The following is a 25,119-nucleotide window of genomic DNA, read 5'->3' on the forward strand; positions in this document are numbered from 1 at the left end:
ATTTTTTTTTTTCCCAGAAAACTTAAAATACACAGAAATGGGCTAAAATTGGAAAGCAGACAGTTAGTCTGACATCTTTAAAATCAAAGGAAGACTGGCCTTTGACTTCTTTAGGGCCAGGAGTTCACCAATAATTCCTGTAAATGAGGATACAGAATACTGCTGGAAACCCTAGGGTAAAAGTACTTTGCAGAGGCATAATGGGTTTGATATTTCTGTGCCTCTTTTAAACCAGTGTTTTTTCAAATGCCCTTTAAAATTTTGATATCAATACAATCAACTTTCACTCCAAAAAATTCCTGAACAACCTGTACATTAAGAGTCAGCTAATCTATAACTGTTCTGTAAATGAAAGCAGAAGTGTGCCGAAGCATATGAAATATTAGGTAAATCCCTCTTCTCAATGTTAAAATAATCTGCAGCTTTGCTTTCAGCAGTACATTTCAAGAGTGGGTTGAGCTCTCCCTAAGTAATTAATAACTCTTAAGCTGTCTGAATAGTTTCCCTTGAGTTGCATCATATAATGTGTCGTATGAAAACAACTTGAGGCCTAATGTAACATGAAACTATATAGTGCATCTTAAAGTGATTTGAGGAAGATGGATGGGAAGGAAATTATTTCTTATTCTGACAGAAAAGACAGCTGTTCTTAGCTTTTATTTGAAAAGAATTTGAAACACATTTTCTAGGCAGGGATTGGTAAATTGTTCTAGTAAGTTGATTCCTGTTCTCCTGTTGCACCAATCAAGTTAGGTAAAAGACTGAGAATCAAAAATATACCAATTAGTTGTAGAAATATTAATAATAATGTGGAGACTTTTGTATTTGGTCCTCCTGAGCTTTACTTTTTCATTCATAACAGATCTGAGTTTAAACCCTTTGCAAACAGGAAAAAGTTAACACTTCAGTGTCTCCATCAATGAAGTACAAAATAAATCATTACCCAACACAGGAAAGTTTTTTAAACCAATTCCTTGAGCTCTGGTCACCAAATTATTGTAACATTGTCATGTTACAAGTGACATATACCAGGTAATGGTATATGTCAGCTGCAAAAGATATGTCTTGCCATAAACTCAAAACATCTCTCACTTCACTCTCAGGAAATGCAAGTTGGCTCATCTTTCTCTTCTTGGAAGATATACAGCAAGCTGGAGGCTTCATTGATACTTGTAAATACGGAAGTTTATCATATACTGTAGTGTATTCTCATTTGATATGGAACAATTGGAGTTCATAAGATTCAAAAATAGATGCTGCTTTTCCATTAGTGCTTTTTTTAAAAATAAAAACAAAAGGTAAATAAAGGATTGCCTTACTAAATTTGATATGGGTAACTCAATGCTGCTTTACAAAGATAGAACTAAAACTGTTTATAGCACAGTGAATACACAGTTAATTCATTCATAATTGCTTCTTTTAGTGTGCTAGCACTAGGAGTTCCAGCTGGTATCTGCATTTCAGAACTTTTGAGGAAACAAATAAAGAAAATATTTTGCCAAAAGTAATTCTGTACTGAATCTTTATAATATGGTGGAAGGTATGTACAAATATAGTGGTAATGTTCATGCAACAGTCTTGTAACTGCTCTTCTGGTAACCTCATAATGTACAGTCACAGTATATACCTGTTTTTAGGAAAAAATTAAGGCTACATTTGATGCAGTAAAAAAGAGGAGAATGCAGCAAAAGCCTTTGCAATTCTGTACATACATATGCTTTGGCACACAGTTATTGCAAGAACATGTGTGTTTTTTACCATTCTGGCTGCATCTGCCTCATGTTTCATCCAGTGAAACATTAAGAAAGACTTGAATGTGTGGATTTGTAACATATCTATGTACAATCTAAAGCCTTGTATTGTTGGGAATGCTCGTGCTGGCTGTTGATGGTCTTCTCAATTTGCCAGCTGAGGCCTCTGTAATTTGCAGTACATCTCAGTCTAGCAGACCAGGGTGGTGTAAATTCAAACTTCTGTATTCAGTTCATGTGCTTCAATTCCTGCTATTGTTTTCAGTAGTTTCCACCAAGGGTGTGCTTTGCTTTGAGAACACAGTGCTCCATTCGTCAGCTTGAATTTTTATTATATACTACTGACAATATGGACAGAGGGAGAGAATCATAACAGTCAAAGTTCCACCTAAAGTATAATTTAATCAGACTCTGGGCCCCTGAGTCTGAGAATAATTCAAATTGCCAACTCTCAAGCACCACCCAAGCCCTAGTGGCACCTAAAATGAATAATTTTGGACAACTGATTTCCCCTGGCGTCTGGGCATAAATTCCAGGCATGCTTAGAAGCACCATGGCTTAAGCAGACTGGCATGTAACTCCCACCCAAGTTCCATTGTAACTCAAAGATGTGTGTAGAGATGCCAGAACGTTGCCCATGTCCCTTGAGGTGCCTAAGCCATTGACTGTACTTCAAGCACACATGGTAAGCATGGACAGCATCGAATTCAACACAAACCACAGCAGACATGAGTGTTTTGAGTGTAGAGGAGAAAGAGAGCACCTTTTTAATAGACTTAAAAAGTTTGAGCAGTCATCTGGGAAGGATGTCTGGTTTGATAAGGAAATTAAACAAGAATGGGAGAACTTAACTGTTGTCCCGCTGAAAAGGATATTTGCTTTTCATGGAGACCTCAGATTTTTTGCTCCCAAGTCTGATGATGTAGTTTTGTTCAGACACTGTTGTCCAAAAAGGCATCTGGTTGAGAGATCAGATGTCAAGGATGCCCTCATCTGCTTGTCTGTGTTAATTTGTAAGTTCTTTTGTCTTGTCTTTACAGATAAATTTGCACACTTACCAGTTGCTACCCATATTTCTGTAACATTATAACTTGCTTAAAACCTGTCATCTCTCTTACTGCTTTTGGTGTAAACACCATGATTTACTACCCTAAGTTCATGTTCTCTGTTTGTACTGTGTGTACATCTGTAGACTATGAGGTGAACTTGGTGTAGGTTTCCTTCACCCTTTTTGTCTCTCCTTTTCTTATTGTTTTTATACTGTGCCATGTGGAAAGGTTAAATAACTCTGTGTTGGAGTACTTCTTGGGTTGTGGATATCGGGTTGTGGGATTTTTGGGTTGAGGAACAACTTGCTTTTGAATTTTTTGTTAATGTTTAATGCTGTTCCTTTATTGTTTTCACCCTGTACATAATACCTCATAAATTTTCTCAGATTTTAAATGTTTGTAGATGTGAGCAGGTGAAACAGTATAGTAAACATTCAAAGAACTTCTGAATTTCAAATTCAGTATTCCATGAAATTTTGGTTTGGCTTTTCTCATGTTCCAACATGAGGTTTTATGTTAATTTTTATGTTACTTCTTTTATTTTTCTCATCAAATATCATTATATTTATTCTTTAAAACATGTACATACTTTGCCCAATTTTGAGGATTTTCAACTGATTTTACAGAGTAGAAGATGCCATGGTAATAATACTTGAATATCACTGAATTATCTTATTAATCATCTGTACCTGTCACTTCAATGCTCAATGCATGCTTTTATATTCTGTTACAGTCATTTGAAGCCATTCAGGGAGGAAGAGCGTAGGGGAAATTATGTACAGTAGCAGGTAGCCTGCTGGTTTTCTGGATATTTCATCCCATTATTTTGTTCCTTTTCATGTTCAGCATCTAGCTAGAAGGGTTGACTGTGAAGTGTATACTTTAAAGCATCTGTTAATAATTTTTTGGTCACCAAGGAATCTTCATATAGGCTCCAATGATAATTCTTCTCAAAATAATGATACTGCTTCTGTTAAGTTATATCTCTGGTATATGGTAGTTGTATATTAAATTTGTGCTGTTTGTTGGCCAGATACTGGAAGAGTTTCCCAAAGAGTTGTGGAATAATTTCCATTCTAGATACTTCCAAAACGCAGCAGGACAGGACTTAGAGTAACCTGATATAATTTTCAGGTTGTCCCTACTTTAAGCCCGGGGTTAAATCCATTGACCTCCAGAAGTACTTTCCTACCTAAGTTATTTTGTGAATCTAACTGAATTTATCCTTGGTCCAATTCTGCTTAAATCTCACCTCTTTAGTTGACTTCACTGAAATTGGTAATATCCTTAAGAATTAATTTGATGTTGTCTGCTTTTCTCACTTCTCTCAATACAGTTTGCTTTGTCAGCTCAGAGGTAAGGGAATTTAGTTAGAGTGAACTCCTGCTGGTTTTTGTAATGCTGGCCCATACCTTAGCTCTTCTTTTGTTACCTGAATGGTTTGGTAAACAGTTAAGGAAGGTAAATTTATATCACGTGTACTCACATAACCAAACTTATTTGAGAAAATTCTGAAAGAAACACAATTTTAGAAGACTTAATATTATCATATGTCTAGATGGCTGTGCGAGTGTTAGGAAGGCATGCAGTGAAAAGCGATGGAGTGGTGGGTGGGTGTGGGTGTGTAGAAAATAATGCCACCTTGCCCAAAGACTGCTTCTGTTTGTCTTCCAGACCTACAGTAACAATCATGGTTTCCCCTCTTTTCATTTGATGAAGACTTCTGATCATTTCTTTTCCACAGTTGTCTGTCCTTTGTCCATTAATGTGAATTCCCCAGTGTTCTCAATATGGAGTTTAGCTGGGAAAGTTAATTGGTTTTGGAGAGCTAATCAGATGCTCCCATCCACATCAGATGCCAGATATCCTGTCGAGCTTACAGCTGTAAACCTGAGATACCATCTCCTTAGCCTGCCTGGGGTGCAGGAAATCATAGGGCTGATCCCATGTCCAGATAGTTTATTGTTCTGCAGTCACACACTCATGCCTGGTGGAGGTATTTTTTTAATAAATCATGAAACATGTTCTTTATGCTATATTTGAAATACAAAGTATGAAATCTAGGTCCAAGTACAGCCAAGCCTATTCTCTTTTGCCTTGCCTTTTGACATTCCAACGTCTATAGCTGTACAACTGCATATGGGTCCACTAACAATGTGGGACAGCAGCCAATTTGGTCCTAGGATAAAACAGGAATCAGCTGTGGGAAATAAGCCAAAGAAGTGTGATTCCCACATGAGGGCCTTAAATAGGTGCTAGTCCTTAAAGAAGCTCTTTGGCAGGATTTAGAGCAGGCTTCTCTGCACAGGAGGCATTTTTTCGGAGCTCCTAAATACAACAATGTCCAGGAGGGTTGTGGGGCTATTGTTTCATCAGCTGTAGTGCTTTGCTCTTTCTTTGCCCCCACCTTTGTTGTTTGTTTTATTTTAGTTTGTTTTTAAGATAAGCTTTATAGCACATTGCTGTATAATTGTAATCCCATCAGTATTTTTTAAGAATTAAACCATTTGCTTCATGTGATTGTGGGAAATGGAGGAAATTTTTCTGCTGCATGGAGGGGTCCACAGGTTTCCTGAACTCTGACCCAGGGAATGCTTTTTGCACCATGGCTAGCTGATTGCAAAAAGCAATGGGAATGCTTTCGCTACTCCTGTGTTGTGTAGAGATCTGTAGTTTTAATTTTCTCACCTCTGTCTTAGAAAAGAAAGAATTTGAAATGCAGAACCTTCAAATTAAATAAGTCGATTGTACCATCCTAATTTATTTAGTAAAGAATTAGTGTGTATTTAATGGTTACCGAAGTCTGTAGAGTTGAGGTACAGATTTCATTTTTTGTGAAATGCAGACTTTTACCAGAGTTCATGGAAGTGGTCTTGAGGTGCATTCTGTGATATAGGTCAGACTTTTTTTGAGACATTGATGCATCTTAGGTGAGAAAGTAATAACAAAATCAAACAACAGTAAAAAATTTGTTCTAAAATACATTCCTTATTTTTTTTCAAGCTTGCTAAAGTCCAATTCTTCTGATGCTCAAGATGTCCGAGTCATTGCCCATGGAGGTCACTGGATCAAATCACTGCTCAAAGCAGGACCAACTTGAAAGTTAGATCAGGTTATTATGAGCCCTGTCCAGCTGTGTTTTGAAAGTCTCCAAGGATGGAGATTATTCCACAAATCCTCTACAAAACTTATTCAACTATCCTAAGCAATAAACTGAAAAAAGACATATTTTAAAATACTTTCATGTGGGACATTCACTTTGCATCATTTCTTTTTAGACTCCTATTTACATTAATCGCAGATGCTAAAAAATTTGGAACAGAAATGAATTAAAAAACTTTCAGTCTTAATTTATTCTTATAAAAAGACTGAATTGTACTTTTGAGAAGAAACACTTCTGAATGCTGAGGCCTGTGAATATGTATGAGTGGGAGCAAGTATTTGGCTTCTTTTTTTCACCAGGTATTATTTCTGTTCATTCCTTTTAAGCAGTGCTTGTTTGTATAAGAATAACAAGAAATCTTCTCCCTCCCTCCTGTTCCAGGCAAGTATTTCCAAATGGGCTTCCTGAAGAATACTCTCTGGTTGCTACGTTCCGTGTACGGCGAAATACCAAGAAAGAGCGTTGGTATATATGGCAAGTTTTAAATCAGTATGACACACCTGAGGTTAGAGTCATCTTTGATTAATTCCTTCAAAAAGTTTCTCTTTTTTTTTGCATATAATATGGCACATGTAATAATTGATGTTTCATTAATGGATTTAGCTAAAGTTTATATGAAAAATACAGACTTATCTGAAATAATTGATAATTTGTGGCAGGAATGACAGAAATTTAGCAAAATCTATTCAGTTTAGACTGCAAAATAAAATAAATGCATGTTTTGATTTATAGCTGATATGTATTTACCAAGTAACATCAAAGAACGCTTCATAACATAATTTTTGCCCTGTATATGTAGTTGAAGTATTTTTATTATATATGGTTTATACATGTGCTTCTTTCTTATAACTTTTAAATAGCCACTTATTTTATTTTATCTTGCTTTCAGATCTCTGTCCTCCTGGATGGTAAAAAAAAGGTGGTGGAGTATATGACCAAATCCTCTGAGGGAAATATACTGCACTACACTTTTAAGAGTCGAGAAATTTATCCATTGTTTGATCGGCAGTGGCATAAGCTTGGTATTAGCGTGCAGTCAGGGATCATTTCCCTCTATTTGGATTGTAATTTAATTGAGAGAAAGCAGACTGATGAAAAATTCACCATTGACTTGCAGGGAAGGACCCTGATTGCTTCTCGTGCTGCGGATGATAAGCCTGTAGATGTGAGTAGCATGAAAGGACAAACAGATAACTTGAAGTAACGTTTTAGCCACGCTTTTACTAACACAGTTGTAAAGAATCGTGTTGATAAAATGTTCAAACCCGGTCATTATTTTCTAGTGTGTATTCTTAATTTGAAGTCCTTAAGTGTTTTTCTCTAAACATTATTCAATTATCTAGCATCTGCTAAGACAAAGCTGTTGCCAAAGTAACTGCATAGAACTCAGTCCTGGTTTAAGGAGTCTGTTTTTCTGTATTTAATTTGGAGAAAGAGCCACCTAATTACCACAGATATAGTATTTCTATGTTTAAAGGTAACTTGCAGTCCTATTTTTTTTCATTTTTATTAAGATTTATTTATAGGTCTGTATCAGTTGTCTGTTAGACTTTATCTGTCTTTGATAAAGGGGAGACACAAAATAATTAAGGATTACCTCTGTATTGAGGTCTTCTAGAGCAATTCAGCTATGTAGAAATAGGGGCACATTGTTCATAGTTGTCTCTCCCTTATACAAAAGAGAAGGATTAGGAGGTGGCCAGAGGTGTATTTCCTGCAGCCTTTGGTGCAAGAATTACCCAAGAAAACCCCATAATATTCTGGGCTATTTTCTGTCCTGGGGATGCTCTCTTCTGTTTCCTGGTGCAGGGAGGAAAGTAATTTGAAAACAAGTAATTTGAAAGCACAGCAAGTAATTTGAAATCTTCAGGAAATATCAGTTTATTTTCAGGACAGTGGCATGCAGCTACCAGGTTTAAAGCATCTGCCTTGGGGTTTATGGTGACCATCAGAAAGCTTCAGCAATGTTATGTACTCTGTTGGGCTCAGGAGGAAAATAGAACATTTTAAGTGCAAGCTAACATTTCAGGAGGAGTCATTCTTGTGGGGCACTAAGCATTTTGGCCAGAACTCAGATCTCTTGTTTCATGGAGCCAAGCTCATGCTTTGTTTTACTTTCTAAGATTTGAGTTCAACATTATTTGAAATGTGTGTACTGTTTCCTCATTTCCAAACAGCATGCAGCAGAAAAAGCAGGGTTTTTTCTGCTGATTGCATGGTATGAGCTGGATAATTCTGAGTGGAAGTTGTCCACTCAGAACTGGGATTTCCACGTTTGCAGGAAAACATTATGGGCCTAAAGCTGATGAAGGCAGCAGGGCAGATCCTATACTAACGGTCACTTTTCTCAGTACCAAGTGCAAGAGGGAGATCAGGAGGATATAAAACTGATGCAAAAAGAGGAATATGAGGACAAGAATATCTTGTTAGAATTTTTCTTGCTTCTCGTCTTTCCAATCCACCCAAAGTCTCTGAAACAAAAGCTTTACATACAGAATTTGTGATTTTTGCTCTTCAGGTGATTTAGTGGCAATGTCCAGGCAAAAGTCTGTCCAAAGCAATAGATGCATGTGATAGAGAGTTTATCAAACCTTTATTTTAGTTTCCTGCAGGGGAAAATTACGTTCCTGAAACGAAGGTTGGCAGAGGATGTCTACAAGGCTAAAATTCTTGTGTAGTATAGGAAACCAATACAGATGGATGCAACTTTAATGAAAATAAATTAAATCTAAAATGTGATTTACATCAAAGTAATAGACTGCATAATTTTTTTCCTTAAATGAGGAGCTGTGTAATTGTTTTGGATTTGTCTTTTCCTAGCATTTCAGAAATATGCAGTGTTTCAAAGAGAAAGTTTACTACCCCAAGATAAGAAAAAGCATGCCATAACACATAATTTTTTACACTTCATATTAATTTCTTTTGTATTCCTTAATAGATTGAACTTCACCACATAGCAGTTTATTGTAATTCACAACTTGCAGTAGAAGATACATGTTGCGAAATATCTGCAGACTTGGTAAGTTATCTGTTAAAATTCAAACGTTAATACAAAAGAAATTGCATTGTTTCCTGCTAAAGAGCTGTAAAAAATTTCAACAGAGGTGGTAGTTTAATTACCTCCTAAAAATGAATTCCATATCTGGAGTCATGGTACATAGTTTTTTGCTGGCTAAATAAATGGTACAGTGGAACATCAGCAAACAGCACTAGGTGCTGCTAGTGCTTTTTAAATGCCTTCCTTAACATTGATTAATGTCTTATTAGTAACTGAAGAAGCCTCAGAGAGTAGGAAACAAATCACTACGATGGCTTGAGAATGGTTCAAAACAAAACAAAACAGCAGAGGCCCTTTCAGTAACAGCTGCACTTTGTGAAGCTTTACAGATGAAATAAGCAGAGCCCATGAAAGAGTCTGCATGACAGTGGAAGAGAAGGAAAAGAGGGTGGTGTTGAGTTTTCTTCATTTCAATACACTAAAATGGAGGAATGGGTCTTTAATAACTGGAAATTTGTAGTGGTAGGTTGAGAGTTGGACTTGATCCTACAGGTTTCTTCCAACCTTGATGATTCTATGAAATACTTTCTTCTTTAGAATGCACATGCTGTTGTGTATATATTGTTTAACATGAGGGAAAACATTGATTTAGTGTTAAGGGTTCACTTTTCCCTCTTTTTTGGGTAGACAAATATCATTGTAATCTGGAAGACAGTAGAACCATAACTTGACGTTGTAGATGTAATTATTTTGCTCAATCTAGCCCACAAAAAAACCAAAACAAACAAAGCAAAACAAAACAAACCCCCAAACCCAAAACAAAATTGAATTAAAAAAAAAAACCAGAAAAAAACCCAACCAAACTATAAATAGCTTCAGAAAGACATTGTGTTAAATTTTTGGCCTGCTAGTCATAAGTAGTCTGTAAGATCAGGCTCCTCTAAGGCAGTGGACAGTGCCATCACCACCAAGGTTGTAGTCAGCAAAAAAACCCCAGAGCGTGTAGGAGGACTGATTGATTACATCCACAAAGAGATAGGGGAAAGTGTACCTTGATGGGAGAGAGAAATCTGCCCAAGAACAGAAGAGCACAAAACTGCTTGATGCTCAGAAGCATGAAAGAAACATGGTCTAATTTCAGGGGGCAAATTTCAATTTTAAACAATGATTAATAGTTCAAATATATTTCTAAACATATTCTTGATGGTAATGCAGACTTTCTTTTGAATGTATAAACTTATGAAAAAGTGGAATTAATTAAATTCCTGTGTGTCCTTGGAAATACAATTTATTGAGCAGTTATGACACAATAGCAAAAAAAGCAAGAACAAAACAAACTCTAATTATATATGAAGACAAAAAGCTCAACAATAGGCTTTATCCATAACACATAAATATTAACTCATCTGTGTAGCCAAAAGCACCATCAATTTCATTTGTATGTCTTACAGTCTCATATGTATGTTTAAGATGTAAGAAATGCTGGACTACTTGTTAATGACTTTCATATTCAAACTAGCATTACATTTTCTGACTCTTTTTTTCACAACCCGTTATAACAGCTACATTTTCAGTAATTTAAGGGAAGGAATTGATACTTGGATACAAATTTCTATGCTAAGCAGTAAATCCTGTGGGAATTTCTCTGACAGAAGGCTCAAAAAAACTTCATTACATCTTAATGAGACTTATTGAAGTTTAGCAGGGTCTGTTGACTTGTCCTGTAGTATCTTTTCAGGTTGGCTCAGTTCTCAGGAGTCACAGACAGGTAAATCTTGGCTTCAGGGCTTGTTTGTTTGTTTCCAAACTATCTATGCCAGAAGTATTTAACTACAAGGAAATTTAAAAAAAAAGTTTTCCTTAGCACTCACTTTTATTCTTTGCACTTAGGGGCGGGGCAGAGGACAGGGTGAGACTATGCAGTACTATCTTTTTCTTTCTCCCCATGGACATTTTCTGTTTCTCTACTTCTGATTTTGGGACACTTTATTCCTCTTTATTTCTCTGTCTTTTTGGAAGAAAGAAGTGGGACAGTCATATCCGTTTTAACTGGCATCAATTTTAGAGCAGAAGGATCTAAATGTCCAGAACTGATTTTTTTACAGCTTTTTTCTCTGTTTGGAAATTGTTGTCACTTTCTATGTATGGTTTGTACAGGAGTATTAAAACAGAATATAACTTAAAACAAGTGGATGGATGGTATTTACCTGCTAACCAAAGGGGACCAAAAACCAAAAAATCTCTTTTTTTTTAGTGCCCGCATGGGGAAATGTTACTGGCTACAACTTCATCACCAGTGACTGTTCATGCCAGCAAAATATACACGCTTCCAGTGATGCAGCAAGAATCTACACAGAGATGCTACTGCTTTCCAAATAAAGTATAAAGTTTTCCTGTTGCTTTTTAATGTATCATGCTGTTTAATCCTGTTGGATATCAAAACAGTTGGGTTTGGGTTTTTTTTGCAGTCATGAAAAAAATCTTACTGATTTGTAGTATTGTAACATATTTACATTGTATTTCCCAGTTAAGAACCAGTACATTTTTGGATTTAGTTAAATTCAAAAAGTAAAGTAAAATTAGAGATGTCAGTAAGGTTTAATTGTTTGAATATACACCCAAAAAAGTACCATGGTAAAACTGAGAATTATATTTAGGCATTCTATTTAGTGTAAATGTTTTCACTTGAGAATGAATTATATTCTACATAATGTTTGTTTTCTTTTAATACTTCTCCTGGGTGTTGCACTATATTTATTGAGTCATTTGCTTTGTTAGGCATTTGTGACAAAGACAGGAAACCTAACCAAATATATTTTAGATCTGGTTTGTTGACTTTTTTATTTCTTTTAAAATCAGGGAGAAGCAGGATTGCCAGGAGTAGCTGGTTTGCCAGGCCACAAAGGAGAGAAAGGTGAAAAGGTAAAATATCACTTGAATTCTCTTTTTCAAGCCTTGTCACTGGCTTATCTTTCTTAAATAGCAATTATATGGATTCTGTTCTTCCTTAAAGGAATCTGCCTGAACATAGGGTGGATCCTTTATCAGTCAGTGTCTGGCTCTGTGTGTGAGCTCCCTGCCAGGCATTTTACAGCTGCCTCACTTTGGGGTCACCTCATCAACTCTGTGGAGCACAGTTTACCTGCCTGGGAAGCACATGCCTCCCCAGCCCTGTCACCATGCCCTGTACAGAAGGCATGTATGTAGTCTGACAGGAATTTTTCCATCTCCTGTGTGTACATCACTGCTGATGGACAGAATCCCGTGTGGTGGAATCATCCTTGCAATCATCAGTAGGAGGGTATGAAATATGACCTCCGTATATTCTTTAACAACACTCGTACCTGAAACTGTTAATTGTGAAGAGAGAAGAATCTGACATTGCCAAGTCTCTAGGACAGGCCAGTTGGCCCTTTCCTTGGGCCTTTTCTGAATTTTCCTGTTTTCCTTTCACACTCCATTCTTTATATTTTGTTGGAAGATGCTGAATTAGGACATGTCTGGGAATGTGTTTTCAATGTGCTATTAGAGGGGGAAAGTTGAATAAACTATTTAAATCTGCCACAAAGACAGTGAGATAGGAATTGAGGTCAGGGATTGCAGTTTGTATGACAGGAAGATGCCTAGACTGTCCTAGATGAAAGTATCCTAACCCAACATCCTACCTTGCAGCCCACCATATAATATGTGATCTCAAATAGTTTGTGAAGACTGCCAGGGCTGTTCCTATAACTGTAGTATCTGGCTGAAAAGGGTCCAGTTCCAAGAAGGCTTGTCCAGACTGCTGGTTGAAATTAAGAACATTTCTTGACCGTGTATTGCCCCTCCCCCACAACTCCTCCCCTCCAGTTATATTTCCCTTTTGACACAAGCTGTATTTTTAGGTGAAATAAAAAACAGTTCAGTCATGTTAGTTTCTATAGTCCATCTGAACCTAGAGGCACTGCTGTCAGTTTTCAGACCTAATAATGAAGTTTTGGTCTGAACTGTATTAAACAATTGTCAGTTTTTAGTTTTAGCTTATGCTACCAGCACAGGGAGTTTCCTAGCATTTGTCTGGGAAACAGTTCTTCTGCTCCTGACCTGATCCATTTAGACCATTATTGCTACTAAGCTGGGAAAGCAAACTTCACAAGTCTGATTTTTTTTTACCATTTAATCTCCCAGCCAATTAGCAGTATTTGCCATGCTAAGCATAGTGCCTCTAAACAAAACATGTCAGTGCCTGTGGTCACTTCTAGTACTGTTCTCTCACTTGTTTTACAAAAAGAGCCTTATTGCATGGATTCTCAGTGCATGGAACTATCTGAGAGTCAATGAACCCTGCTGCACCCAGAAGTTTAACCTAAAGAGAGTATATTGACATTTATTAATGTCCTTTCACGAAATTGAATGAATTAGCAGGTTAAAGTCAGGGGTAGTACACCAAACAGGCAGAAAGCTACTTAATTTGAACTTTTCTTATAATTGACCAGTACTTGTTACTTCCTAGCTTTGCAGTGGGTGGGTTTTTTCTTTTTTGGGGGGATGGGAAAGGGGTTTGGACGAAGGGCACAATATGACTGTGATCAGGATTGGCTCACTGACCTTTGGGAGCAAACAAATCTTGTGTTAAATAGTGCCTGCCATGATGGAGCTGAAAGCAACATTCTCTGAGATTTTAATACGATTTTTCTCTTTGACTCTGCATTTACGCAAGTTTTCAGTAACACTCATTCTCAATGATGGCCTTGTTACATCAATAATTAGACCTGAAGAGGCAGAAAGACTCCAGAATATTCCAGACATGTAGGATACATGACTTATTGTCAGATTATGTAAAGGAAACTAAGAGACTCTGGCTGAGGGTCTTGTAATATAGTACGCACAAAATAGGCAGCTTCTTGATAACTTTGCTGGCTAGTTACAAAAAAACAGGTCTTCTCTGAGCTGTATGCTCTCCAAGCACAACTAAGCACATGCAAGCATCCTAAGCACGTTTCCCCCTTTGCTTGTGCTCATTTGATTGTTTCTTTTGTTTCCAAATCATATTACTATAGGCATCCAACTAACTATATTTAAAAGTCTTTGCCATTACAGCATCCAAGTGAAAATGTTAATTTTTTACCTTCTTATATGAGAAATTTATAATTCTGTTGATATTATCTCCTTTTCAGCACAACAGTTCTTATCCTTTTATTTTGCTTTATCTAATTCCAATTTCCCATTCACTTTAATTGTATGATTGAATTTATGTCTTTTTTTGTTGCTATGGGATTGACAAGGAAGACTCTACCGACACAGATTGATATTAGGCTATACTCAAGACTCTCAAAATTGCCCTTCTCTTCAGTCTAACATCATTGTTCCCTAAGGTCAGATGATTCAGGAACATCTAAGCTATCACCAGTGTAAAGTATGATAACGTATAAGCCATTTTAAGCATTTTGAATTTAATTACTAGCCTGTGTCCACTCCATTCTTGTACTCTTGGCTCATCTTAGTACCTCTGAACAGGTCTGAGCCAAAATTCAAAGTATATTGCAGGCCCAAAGGACTGGAGGGTCATATTTTCACTGGAACAAGCATTCATGCAAATATTGATATACCCCTGGCAAGCTGTGCATCTGAATGCATAGGAGCATCATTGATCAAAATGATGCCATTTGTGTGAATGACCTCCCTGTTTGTGTACCTGGCCTTCCATTATGACTTCATGAGGACAGTTTTGTACTCAAAACTATTATCTCCCATCCTTTGGGCATGAAATATTTGCTTTGCTCTGTAGGATATTTTTGCTGGGAGATCAGCTTCTGCAGCAAGGGACTGCTCTTTAATTTCTCAATAATTAAGACTGAAAAAATTGCCTGGATGAACTTTCTTTGCTACTTACTAAGTGTACAGTTTGGACTATCCCTAAATAATATGCTGTATTATTCTCATGGCAGCTTGATTCTTAGCACAGTGTATTTCACAAGTTGCAAGTGGACACAAATCTGGTGGAAGTCTTCTGTGATTTTAACACATTTTGATATCTGCTGTGGAGTTGGCTTTTCTCTTCTGCTGATCTGAGTAAAATATTTACTCAGATTTACTGTGTTTATTTGGTTGCAATTTGTACTACTTCAGCATCATATTTAGCTGCTCAGAATCTTAAAACATATTTGTTGTTAGCAAATGTCTTTTGATAATGTTGTAAAGGTCCTGTTTTGTCCTCAGTATGTAGAAATTCTTTAGAAAGACAGAATACGTGTGACCGTAATTGGAATGATTACGTATATGCTAAGTATATAAACTGATTTTCTCTCTCAAGGAGGCTAAAAAAATAACTATGTTTTCTACTTTTATTTCTTTTGAGCAGAATAAGTGCCTATGAAATATTTTAAATGGAAATATAAACAGAATTAAATATTTTGATATAATGTTAAACCATTGTTAGCTGTGTTAATAGGTCATTGGTTAATGCTGTAAGTGAAATAGGGACCAAAAAGCCAGAGGCAGATTGCTTTCAAATATTAAAATGCCTGTTGATGTACACCATGGTGAAATTTATTGCTCTTCAACGTCATTAATTTAAATTTTACTTAAGGAAAAAGACATTTTAAAGGCTATTTTGGGATTAGAGATAGGTTTATGCAATATATTATTGCACTAGGAAAATATTTGTAATAGAATGATATGAAAAAAGATCTCCTGGAGAACAAATGAAGTGTCTGAACTGTTTTTTCTCTCCATTTTCCTTGGTAGTCTTTCTTTCCTGCTACTCTGACTTTCCTCTTAAAATCCAGTTGGCTTGATTCCACCTATAACATGTCTATTGTACTATGCAGACTTGAGACTGGTTCCTTTCTGGCCCAGTTGCTGTTGCTGAGGTTATTGATAGGGACTTAGAAGCTGGAATTCAAGAAAAAGAAGAAAGTTGAGCAAATTATGGCTGGTTGTCAGTTATGACAAAGTCAGAAATTGCCAGTATACTTAGTAGAATAATATCTTACAATAAGCGGAATGAAACGCTTCATGCTTACCAACTTAGGAATTTATGGATAGTCCCACTTATGATCGCCCAAGTTATCAAATTAAAAAGAGAAAATGTCATAGGCAATGCAACCATTTTTTCTTATAAAAATTCTGAAATGTGACTTACTTTGTTGCTGTATTTCCCATTCCAGTACTCATTTCAGTCCTGAGTTTAAGTCCTCCTGAGGAGTGGAGATGGTGGCAGCAAGTCCTCATCACTCTGAGGTGCTCACAGGTGTGGGGGAATGTTACACTTCCCCAGTGGGGCCATTCCAGAGCTGAAACAGGAGCAGGGGAGCAAGCAGTCACTGGCACAGGTGCAGGAGTTAAACCAGTGGCACCCAGCTCAGGCCTTGGTGAAGCTGAGCTCCTGCCCTGATGGGACAGAACATAGCTGGGGGCTTCTGCTGGGATGCTACTTCCTCATCTGTATAATCCCTGCTGGTCCCAAAGTACCAGGGAAAGCCAGGAGTGATGCTGCCTTTGGGATGAGTTTTCTTTCTCCTAACATATTCTCTGTGAATTCTTTTTTTTTTCCTTTTGCTAATAGACACTTTTTTGGGTATTGTTTTGTTTGTTTTTTGGGGTTTTTTTTAACCGGATGATATTGTGTCCTGGTTTTAGTTGGGACAGAGTTCATTTTATTCACAGTAGCCAGTATGAGGATGTGTTTTGTATTTCTGCTGGAAACAGGGTTGATAGGGTTGATAACACAGGGATATTTTCATTATTGCCAAGCAGCGCTTGCACAGTGTCAAGGGCTTTTCTGCTCCCTACCCCACCTTATCAGCAAGGAGTTGGGAGTGCACCACGAGTTGGGAGAGGACACAGCCAGGACAGTGACCCCAGCTACCAAAGGGATATTCCATACCCTACACATGGTGCCATGATCAGTAAATTAAGAAGTATATAAAGCAGTGGGAAGAAGGAGGAAGTGGGGGGACATATGGAGTGACACCATTTCTTCCCAAGTCCACCACTATATATGATGGAGCTCTGTTTTCCTGGAGATGGCTGAACACCTGCCCTCCCACAAGAAGCTCAGTTGAAAAGGATTTTCACTATCACCCTTAGTAAATCCTGACAGTAGATTTACAGCTCGTGATTCTACCTTTGGCCATTGTTACACTGTGTGTGCCTCACAACCTATAAATGCCAGCCTTGTACTACTACTGCTCACCACCTTACAAAGCTGTTTTCCCAGCAACTTATCTTTCACTTTTGTGAAAGACTTTAAGGCCTGCAGAAGGAAAAAGAAAATGCCATTAAGAAAAATATAAAAAATTAAAGATCTATTTCCTATATTTTTGGTTTTAGTCTGTGGTACTGTTTCTATGAATACTGTTAGATACCTATAGTGTCTGATATTTATACTCATAAAGGCATGAAAAACTAACACCTTTCCACCTGTGGTCATTAAAATCACAACTAGAAGGTAGAAGCATAACTTGCAGATCTAATTTGCAGTGGAAAATAACTGTCTTAAAGATGGGGAGTCTGTCTGCAGTTAGTGGAACAGAAGTGTAAACATACCTTGGTTAATTGGCTAGTAAGTCATACAGGCTAAAGGTTTCCTGGCATGTAGCAGGCTGTGTAATTTTAGACTGCACAGTGTATAAAAATACACCACTGAAGGTAACAGAGTGGTACTGGTCTATTAAAATACTGGCAAGTGGCAGAAGGGAACAGAGGATGCATAGATAAGAGAATGACTCTGTGGCGATTAGATAAGGTAACCTTTACTTCTCACAGTGCCAGTGGATTCATGCTATTCACACATACAGGATTTTGGTCTATTTTTGAGACAGAGCTGTTTAATATCTTTATCTGTGATCTGGGTGAGGGCATACAATGCATACTCAGCAAGAACAAGTCCTATGGGGAGTGACTGAGGGAGCTGGAGATATTTAGGCTGGAGAAAAGAAGTCTCAGAGGTGACCTTATTGTTCTCTACAAGTGCCTGAAAGGAGGTTGTAGACAACTGGGGGTCAGGCAGGCAGCCAATGACAGGACAAGAAGAAATGGCCTCAAGCTGTGTGACAGAAGGTTCAAGTTGGACTTGAGGAAGAATTTCCTTTTTGAAAAGCTGGTCAGTCCTTGCAATGAGTTGCCCAGGGAAGTGGTGGAGTCACTCTCCCTGGAGGCATTCAAGAAACAACTGGACATGGCACTCAGTGCTATGGTCTCATTGACATGGGGGTGTTCAGTCAAAGGTTGAACTTGATGATCTTGGAGGGGTTTTTTAACCTTTATGATCCTGATGCAACTCTTGTTGTGTACTTCTGACCAATCTTACTGCTTCTTTCTCAGCTTCACAAAGATGAAGGACTTCATTTCAGACCAGAGTTATAATGTTATTCTTGCTGGAGAATGCTCTTTTCTTGGTAGAAGAGGCACACCTAATGCTTTGTTTTGTTTTTAAATGAACACTACATGGTTTCAGTGCTTTTGCTGTATTCCTCTGGCATCCAAATGATTTTTATTTTAAATTTTTTAAACCTTCTACTTTACATTATTTAGCAACTGGGTTTGATGTTTTCTTATGTAATTTTTAAGACTTAGGGTTCAATTTACAGCTGCCAGGATCTTCCATAACTCTTCCGACCAGTCAGGAGAGGTATGGAAGAGAGTCAGTTTTTCTCTCCAAACTAAAATTTTCTTATAGATTGCTTATGATTTGGGGTTTGGTTTCTCTAAAGGAATAAAAAGGAGGGAGGGAGAAATTTAAATAATGGCTTTCAAAAATATTGGAGGCACATGACTTTGTACAAATCTGTATTACACACTGAGCTTTCTCAGTGTAGAACTGGAAATGGACCCTCTTGGTTTCAGTCTTCTGTTGCAATGAATTCCTTTAAAATTAGTGGACTTGCTTTTATGGAAATATGGATCTGCAAGTATTTGTCTGATGAAGGACTTAATTGATGTTACAGGTGTTTAAAATACATTTATTTTGCTGATTTTAGTGTTACATGTAAGGCATCCTCCTCCACAGTGGTTGCATGACTAAAAAGTCAGGTAGAAGATGCTTTTCTATTGAGTCTGATATGACCTGAGTAGTTGTTGTTAACCTCAGAAGTCTGTAGAGTTTCTAATTGATCAATTTGTTTTGTAGGGAGAGATGGGTGTGAAAGGACTGGACGGTGTTGCAGGTCTGCCTGGTGAGAAGGTATGTTTGTGTTTGTTGAGCTGTGATTTAACTCATGGGAAGTGTTCATTATGTCAGTGGCTTCTCTGAGAAATGGGAAGACAGAGGATTTCTGTTAGAACATTAATGTCTTTCCTGCACTGCCATGTTTTTGCAGCACACTGAAAAAGCTGTCCAGATCAATAGTGTTCTCTGCAGATGTGCATGTTTGGTGGGGTTTTTTCCAAAGAAGTGGGAGTTATATACAGACCTAGAGGAAGCTACTTGTTCCACCTGCTCAGTTTGTGGTCTGCAAGCTTAGATAAGAGCTCTTGTGCACTCAGCAGTCTGCTTGGTAGAGCTTGAGGTAAACACCACTGACTTCTTAATCAAAGATTTGAATAGCCATGGCTAAGAAGGCATGCCAGCCTACTGGTGTATTCAAGGATAAGTTTCATTTCATTTCAGAATGTTAGCCTGTGAAATTAGACAGTTGTGTTCACTTATTTGGTTTGGTGCTACTTACCTGTATTAGAGGAAGTCTATAAGTCTAATATCTAGAATCTTCTGTACAGAGACAATCTTCATAACACTGAGGCAACAGCTTCTTGCTGTCAGGCTTAAAACCTGTGGGTTTACAGGACATAAAATTATGAAATTGTCTTTTATTTTTACTTACTATTTCTGTCTCAAATTGTGGTTTTTTTTTTTTTTAGTGGGAGGTAGATGTATATTAGCAAAGTTAAGAGTGAAATTCAAGGTATTTGTTGCTGATGCTAAGTTATATTGGTAGAAAAATGAAGAACAGGCTGCAAAGATGTTCAGAGGAATTCACAACATTGAAGAACTGAATTGTCAAGTGGTATGTAAGACTCAGAGAAAGCAGTAGGCAAGTGATGCAGATGAAGAGGCAAACAAAGGAAGCATTATGCATTTCATGACAGACTGGACTAGCTATTACTGTTCAGGAAGTGATCTTGGAATTACAGATCAAGGAAAACATGGACTCACTGTTTAGCACTAGTCAAATTACTAGGAAGAGAATAGGGAACAAAGAAAAAGAGTTTTAATGTCACCATTTTTAATGAATCCATCTGCATTATTCTGCAACTTGAATGATGTATACAGTTCTGATTCTCACACCTCAGTGTGAATCTAATAATCCCAGAAAAGATTCAGAGGTGTCAAGAGTGATCAAGAGCACCAGACATCTTCCAATTAAAATCTGACAATGTGGATTTCAATCTGAAAAAGGCACAATTAAGAAAAAACATGTCATGTTCTGTTCACTGTACAGTCCTGAATGAAGCAGAAGAGATTAATAGGGATTGATTTATTTATTTTATTCTTTACTGTGTGAATTAGAGCATCAAACCTGTCTGATAGCAGGTTCAAAAAGGATAGAAAGAAAAGATAGGCTCATTCTTCCTGCTACAATATTAAAGTTTGAACACTACCACAGAACTTGAAAATTCTGAAAATGTATTAGAAAATTAGTGGAGTAAAATTCAATTGAGTGTGTCAGTCTGCTTGTACTTCAAGAGGCTGGAATCTGGGAAGGCCACAAGAGGAGTCTTTATGGCTGCCCTGTTATATTTTTCTGTAGACATCTGTTGTTGCCATAATTGTAGTCCTCTAATTGACTGGAGAAACCTTTGTTTTGATCCAGATAGACAATGTTTTACTTTACTGTGCTCCTAGATGTGAATTAATGGAAAGAGTTATTGTAAAGCAGTGTAGATTGAGATTGATCTAGAATGAAGCTGTGTTTTCCCTTGGCTCTTTTCATAGCTCCTACTCTGATGTTATCTTGCTATAAACTTGCCAGGCTTCGTTGCTTTTCCAGTCCAAGTTATTATTATTACAGTTTCCATGGTTAATATTGTTTGGGTTTTTTTGCTAAGTGCCTTGCAAATTCATTGTCAGGCCAAATCCCAAAGCTCCTGTTAGTTTACATGAAGCTCAACAGTCAGATCTTATTTAATATCCAGACATTGTACTTTTTCTGAACATTACAACTCTTTTAATTCAGCCTATATAAAATATAAATTACAAATGAACGGCGAATTAAAATGAACTACCATGAAATACAAAACTGCCAAAGCTTAAAACTTCTAAAATAAAAAAAAAGAAAGCCAAGTATTTTGTACATGCACAGCTAGACGAAGAAACCGAGATCCAGCTATCCAACTTCTGCTAGCTGGAGTGGTCATGTCTGTGTGGAGTAGAGCAGTGCTGTGTGTGTTAGCTCCTTCCTGGAGCTGGAATGAATATTTTCCTCGTGTTGTGGAAGGTGCTAAAGTGTTCTCTCCCAGATGATGCATCAAGAACTATATACATTAGTAGATTTTTTAATTTTTGTGCTCCCATAAGTGTGGTGTTCTGGATGCTAACATTGTACATAGAGTTAAAGACAATGAAGTGGAGGAGCAGCCCCAAAACCTGTCTGAGTTGAAGAAGCATTTGGACAAAACACCCTCAGGCACATGGTGGGATTCTTGAGGTGTTCTGCGCAGGGCCAGGAATTGGACTTGAATATTCTGATGAGTCCCTTGCAACTCAACATAGTCTATAATAAGAATACTCTAAGCGCTGTTGTTTGGAAAGGCATCTCCTACCTTTCAGAGTGTTGAGGTGCAGACTGTGCAGTGCTGGGAGAGCATTCTGAGGAGCTAGTGCTGTTTCTATATCTTCTTAAATCCATCAGCACTCGTTATGTATTGTTGGACATGTTAAATTGCTTAGTATGGATTTTCTTATGTTTTTGCACTTTGTGTTTCTGAGCATTGTACAGATGTGCTCCTGAGTCACTAGCTAGAAACAGGAAGAAGGAAAAATAAGTTACACTCTTTTTTGAAAATTTAACTGAAGACTGAGGCTTCAAAGAGCAGAGGTGCTCTTGATAATACTCCCAAAACCTATCCACTGCAATACTCCTTCACTTATACTTCATTCCCTGGGAAAAGGTTCAGAGAATAAATAACCAATAGATTTTACTCATGCTGTTATGCACAAGCAACAATATCAATTCATTTGACCTATTTTAGATGTTTACCTTAGAATGAGATAAGCTTGGCTGTTGAAAATTCTGTTTCTTTAGGTAGATTGTCTCAAACATACCTGAAATAGTGAAAAAATAAACTTAGAATAATACTATACAATGGACTTTAACTTGAGAGAATCTTAACAGGAGAATCTCCCAGAACAGTGCTGGATGCTCATATACTTAATTTTCAAGATGTGGGTAAATGGTGAGGCATCTGTGAGTCTTCATATATGGCCTTGATTTTCAAGGATCTTAAGCGTGAAAATTGTTCAGTCTGTCTTCAGATGTGACGCTTTGCCTTCTGTCACTTTCAAGACATACTGTCACTGACAACATAATTTCCCATTCACTAAATGCTGCAGTGGTTTTGCCACTGTCTGCTGGCTCATAGGTGCACGAGTAAGTGGTGTAGACTTCTAGGAGGCTCTTGCCAATTGAGAGGTTGGATCTGCTGAAGGCTAATACAGAGAACAGAGTCTAAGGCTTGATGACTCTACGGTAACATAAGAATAGCCTTAACACTCTAAAGAAACCAGAGGAATGTTCTGGCCATAATTCAGCAGCTTTGTGGATTTTTCTGATGCAGTTCTTATAAGCTGTCAAAGTAAAAAATGAGGTTTTCATTGACTGGTGGCGCACCACAAGATGCCTGTTGTCTCATCTGCCTTTGGGTTAAAAGAAGTCATGGTGCTTATGACTAATCTAGAGAATCAAGAATCTAACACAGATCCTGTGGAGCCCTACCTCAGGCCCCCAAAGTCACGAAACAGTAGATAGTACCCTTACATATGCGACTGTCTATTTGATGTCCACCTATCTAGTTCCTTCTCCCCATCCTTTTTCAGGAAACTGTCCTAAGAGATTTTTCTTTTAGATAGTAAAACCTATTAGGGGCAACAGGACAAACTCTTGAGATCATTAGAGGAGATAGTTCTGAGGTACTTGTTTATAATTTTAAAATAAGAGGGTAGTAGGCTTCCCTTGGAGGGAAATTTGCTTCCTTTGTAGACTATCAGAAGAGATGGAATACAGTGGCATGATCCCTTTCCTGCAATGGGAACTGATTTGTAGCTCAGCCTTCTAGGCACACTTCTTCAACGTATTTGTCAAACCATGATACAAGAACAACTGGAGGTTGTGGTTAATCAGAATCCCTATATGTGTGGGACCTTAGGCTCTGTCCTTCTGGCAATGTTCAGCAAAGGCTGTGAGTACAGAAGAAGTGTGTTGAAGGAAGCACTGTGTCAGCCTACTTGTTGGTGATTAGCAAGTGAAGCTGGTTATGGTGTGAGAAATTAAATCTGTCCCTGAAGTGGAAGTTTGAGGGGACTGGACTGCTTTAAGATATGTTATGACAGTCACCTATCTGCTCCAGGAATCAACCCATCCTGAATCTAGCAGTTAGACTCATTATGGCAACAAAAACGTATTGCTCAGCCATTAAGAATGGTCATCACCTATCACTGCTGTGTACAGGGTCACATCGCTGGCATAACTTAAGCAAGGTCAAGACATCTCTGTACAAAGTATTTATATTTTAAGAAGCTTAATTATTTTCCTAGTTTTCCTGTACTACTGAAATGGAGAGACAACATTCCCATGTGTGACCCAGAGGTTTCTCTAACTGAAGTCATTGTGTCATCTTACTTCCATACAGGTTGAATGTGTGCAAGTGCTTTCCATAGCACCTACTGGGGGATTGTTACAGACCTCCATGATATGTGTTTTGTGTTGTGTCTCTGCACAAAGCATATCTTGTGATGGATCCTTCCACTACTTACAGGAGGCTTATTAAAAAAGAGAGCTACCTTTTACAAGGGCAGATAATGATAGGACAAGGGGGGATGGTTTTAAACTGAAATATGAGAGCTGTAGATAACATGTCAGGAAGAAATTCTTTACTCAGAGGGTGGTGAGGCACTGGAACAGGTTGCCCAGAGAAGTTGTAAATGCCTCATTCCTGGAAGTGTTTAAAGTCAGGTTGCCTGGGGTCCTGAGTAACCTGGTCTGATGGGTGGCATCCCTGCCCATGGTAGAGGGGTAGGAACTAGATGATTTTCAAGACCTGTTTCAACCCAAGCCTTTCTATGATTCTGTGATCCTCCCAATATGGTGTATTTCCAGGCTTTCCAAACAATCTGACAGCACTTTGAACCATGATTAGAAGATCAAGTCCTTAAGCTGTAAAAATGTGTTAGACATTTTCTGAGGATAAGGGGGGGAAAAAATTCCACCATTCACCTGGTCTCAGTGCTCTCACTTACAGGGAGCTCATTTTTTTACTTTCCTTCATAGCTTTTTGTAAACTTGAACAAGCTGGGTTTAATTTTCCTCTGTATAGTTGAGACTTTTCTTTTTCCTGCACTTCTTGTTTCACTGATCCAAATAAGTTAAATCCTCTCCTTCTCTTTGCTTCTGGCTCTATAATGCCATGGCAATGAAGCTCCAAATTGAAAGTTTATTTAAATTCTGGATGCTAAGTGATGAAGTCCTGTTTGGGTTACGGGGTTATTTTTTGCTAGTCTGCGACGCCTTGACAGTCGGGGTGAATTTCTCAAGCATTTTGGCGTATACATTTTAGGGGGTAGACAATCTCTGTGTACTTGAGAAGTTTAGCAGGAGGGGTCCTGGTTCGAGAGATAAGCTGCCACCTGTGGTGGATATTTTGATACAAAGTATTAAGCCTCTTTGGGAGTTGTGGACCTTATGGTTCCCTCCAAGTACCTAAGAGGAGATTGTAGCAAGTGTTGGTTTCTTCTCCCAGGTAACAAGTGACAGGATAAGGGGAAATGGCCTCAAGTCACACCAGGGGATGTTTAGATTTCATATTAGGAAAAATTTCTTCACCAAAAGGGTGATCAGGCATTGGAATGGGCTGTCCAGGGAAGAGGTTTGAGTCAACATTCCTCTAAGTGTTCCAAAAATGTGGCATTTGGTGACATGGTTTAGTGGTGGAGATGTCAGTGTTAGGTTAATGGTTGGACTCAAT

The 25,119-nt window shown here is 37.8% G+C and overlaps 1 protein-coding gene across 1 annotated transcript in view; it reads left to right on the plus strand.

Moving 5' to 3' along the window:
- The window catches only part of COL19A1 (collagen type XIX alpha 1 chain), a 184,881-nt gene that overhangs the window by 25,052 nt on the left and 134,710 nt on the right, over window positions 1-25,119 (plus strand). Inside the window, exons 5-10 of the mRNA XM_038130911.1 lie at window positions 6,345-6,468; window positions 6,853-7,128; window positions 8,902-8,982; window positions 11,216-11,341; window positions 11,821-11,883; window positions 19,073-19,126. Of these exons, the coding sequence (XP_037986839.1) occupies window positions 6,345-6,468; window positions 6,853-7,128; window positions 8,902-8,982; window positions 11,216-11,341; window positions 11,821-11,883; window positions 19,073-19,126 (724 nt within the window). The remainder of the gene's footprint in view (window positions 1-6,344; window positions 6,469-6,852; window positions 7,129-8,901; window positions 8,983-11,215; window positions 11,342-11,820; window positions 11,884-19,072; window positions 19,127-25,119) is intronic.

Source organism: Motacilla alba, chromosome 3 (genome assembly GCF_015832195.1).
Source record: "Motacilla alba alba isolate MOTALB_02 chromosome 3, Motacilla_alba_V1.0_pri, whole genome shotgun sequence".
NCBI lineage: Eukaryota > Metazoa > Chordata > Aves > Passeriformes > Motacillidae > Motacilla > Motacilla alba.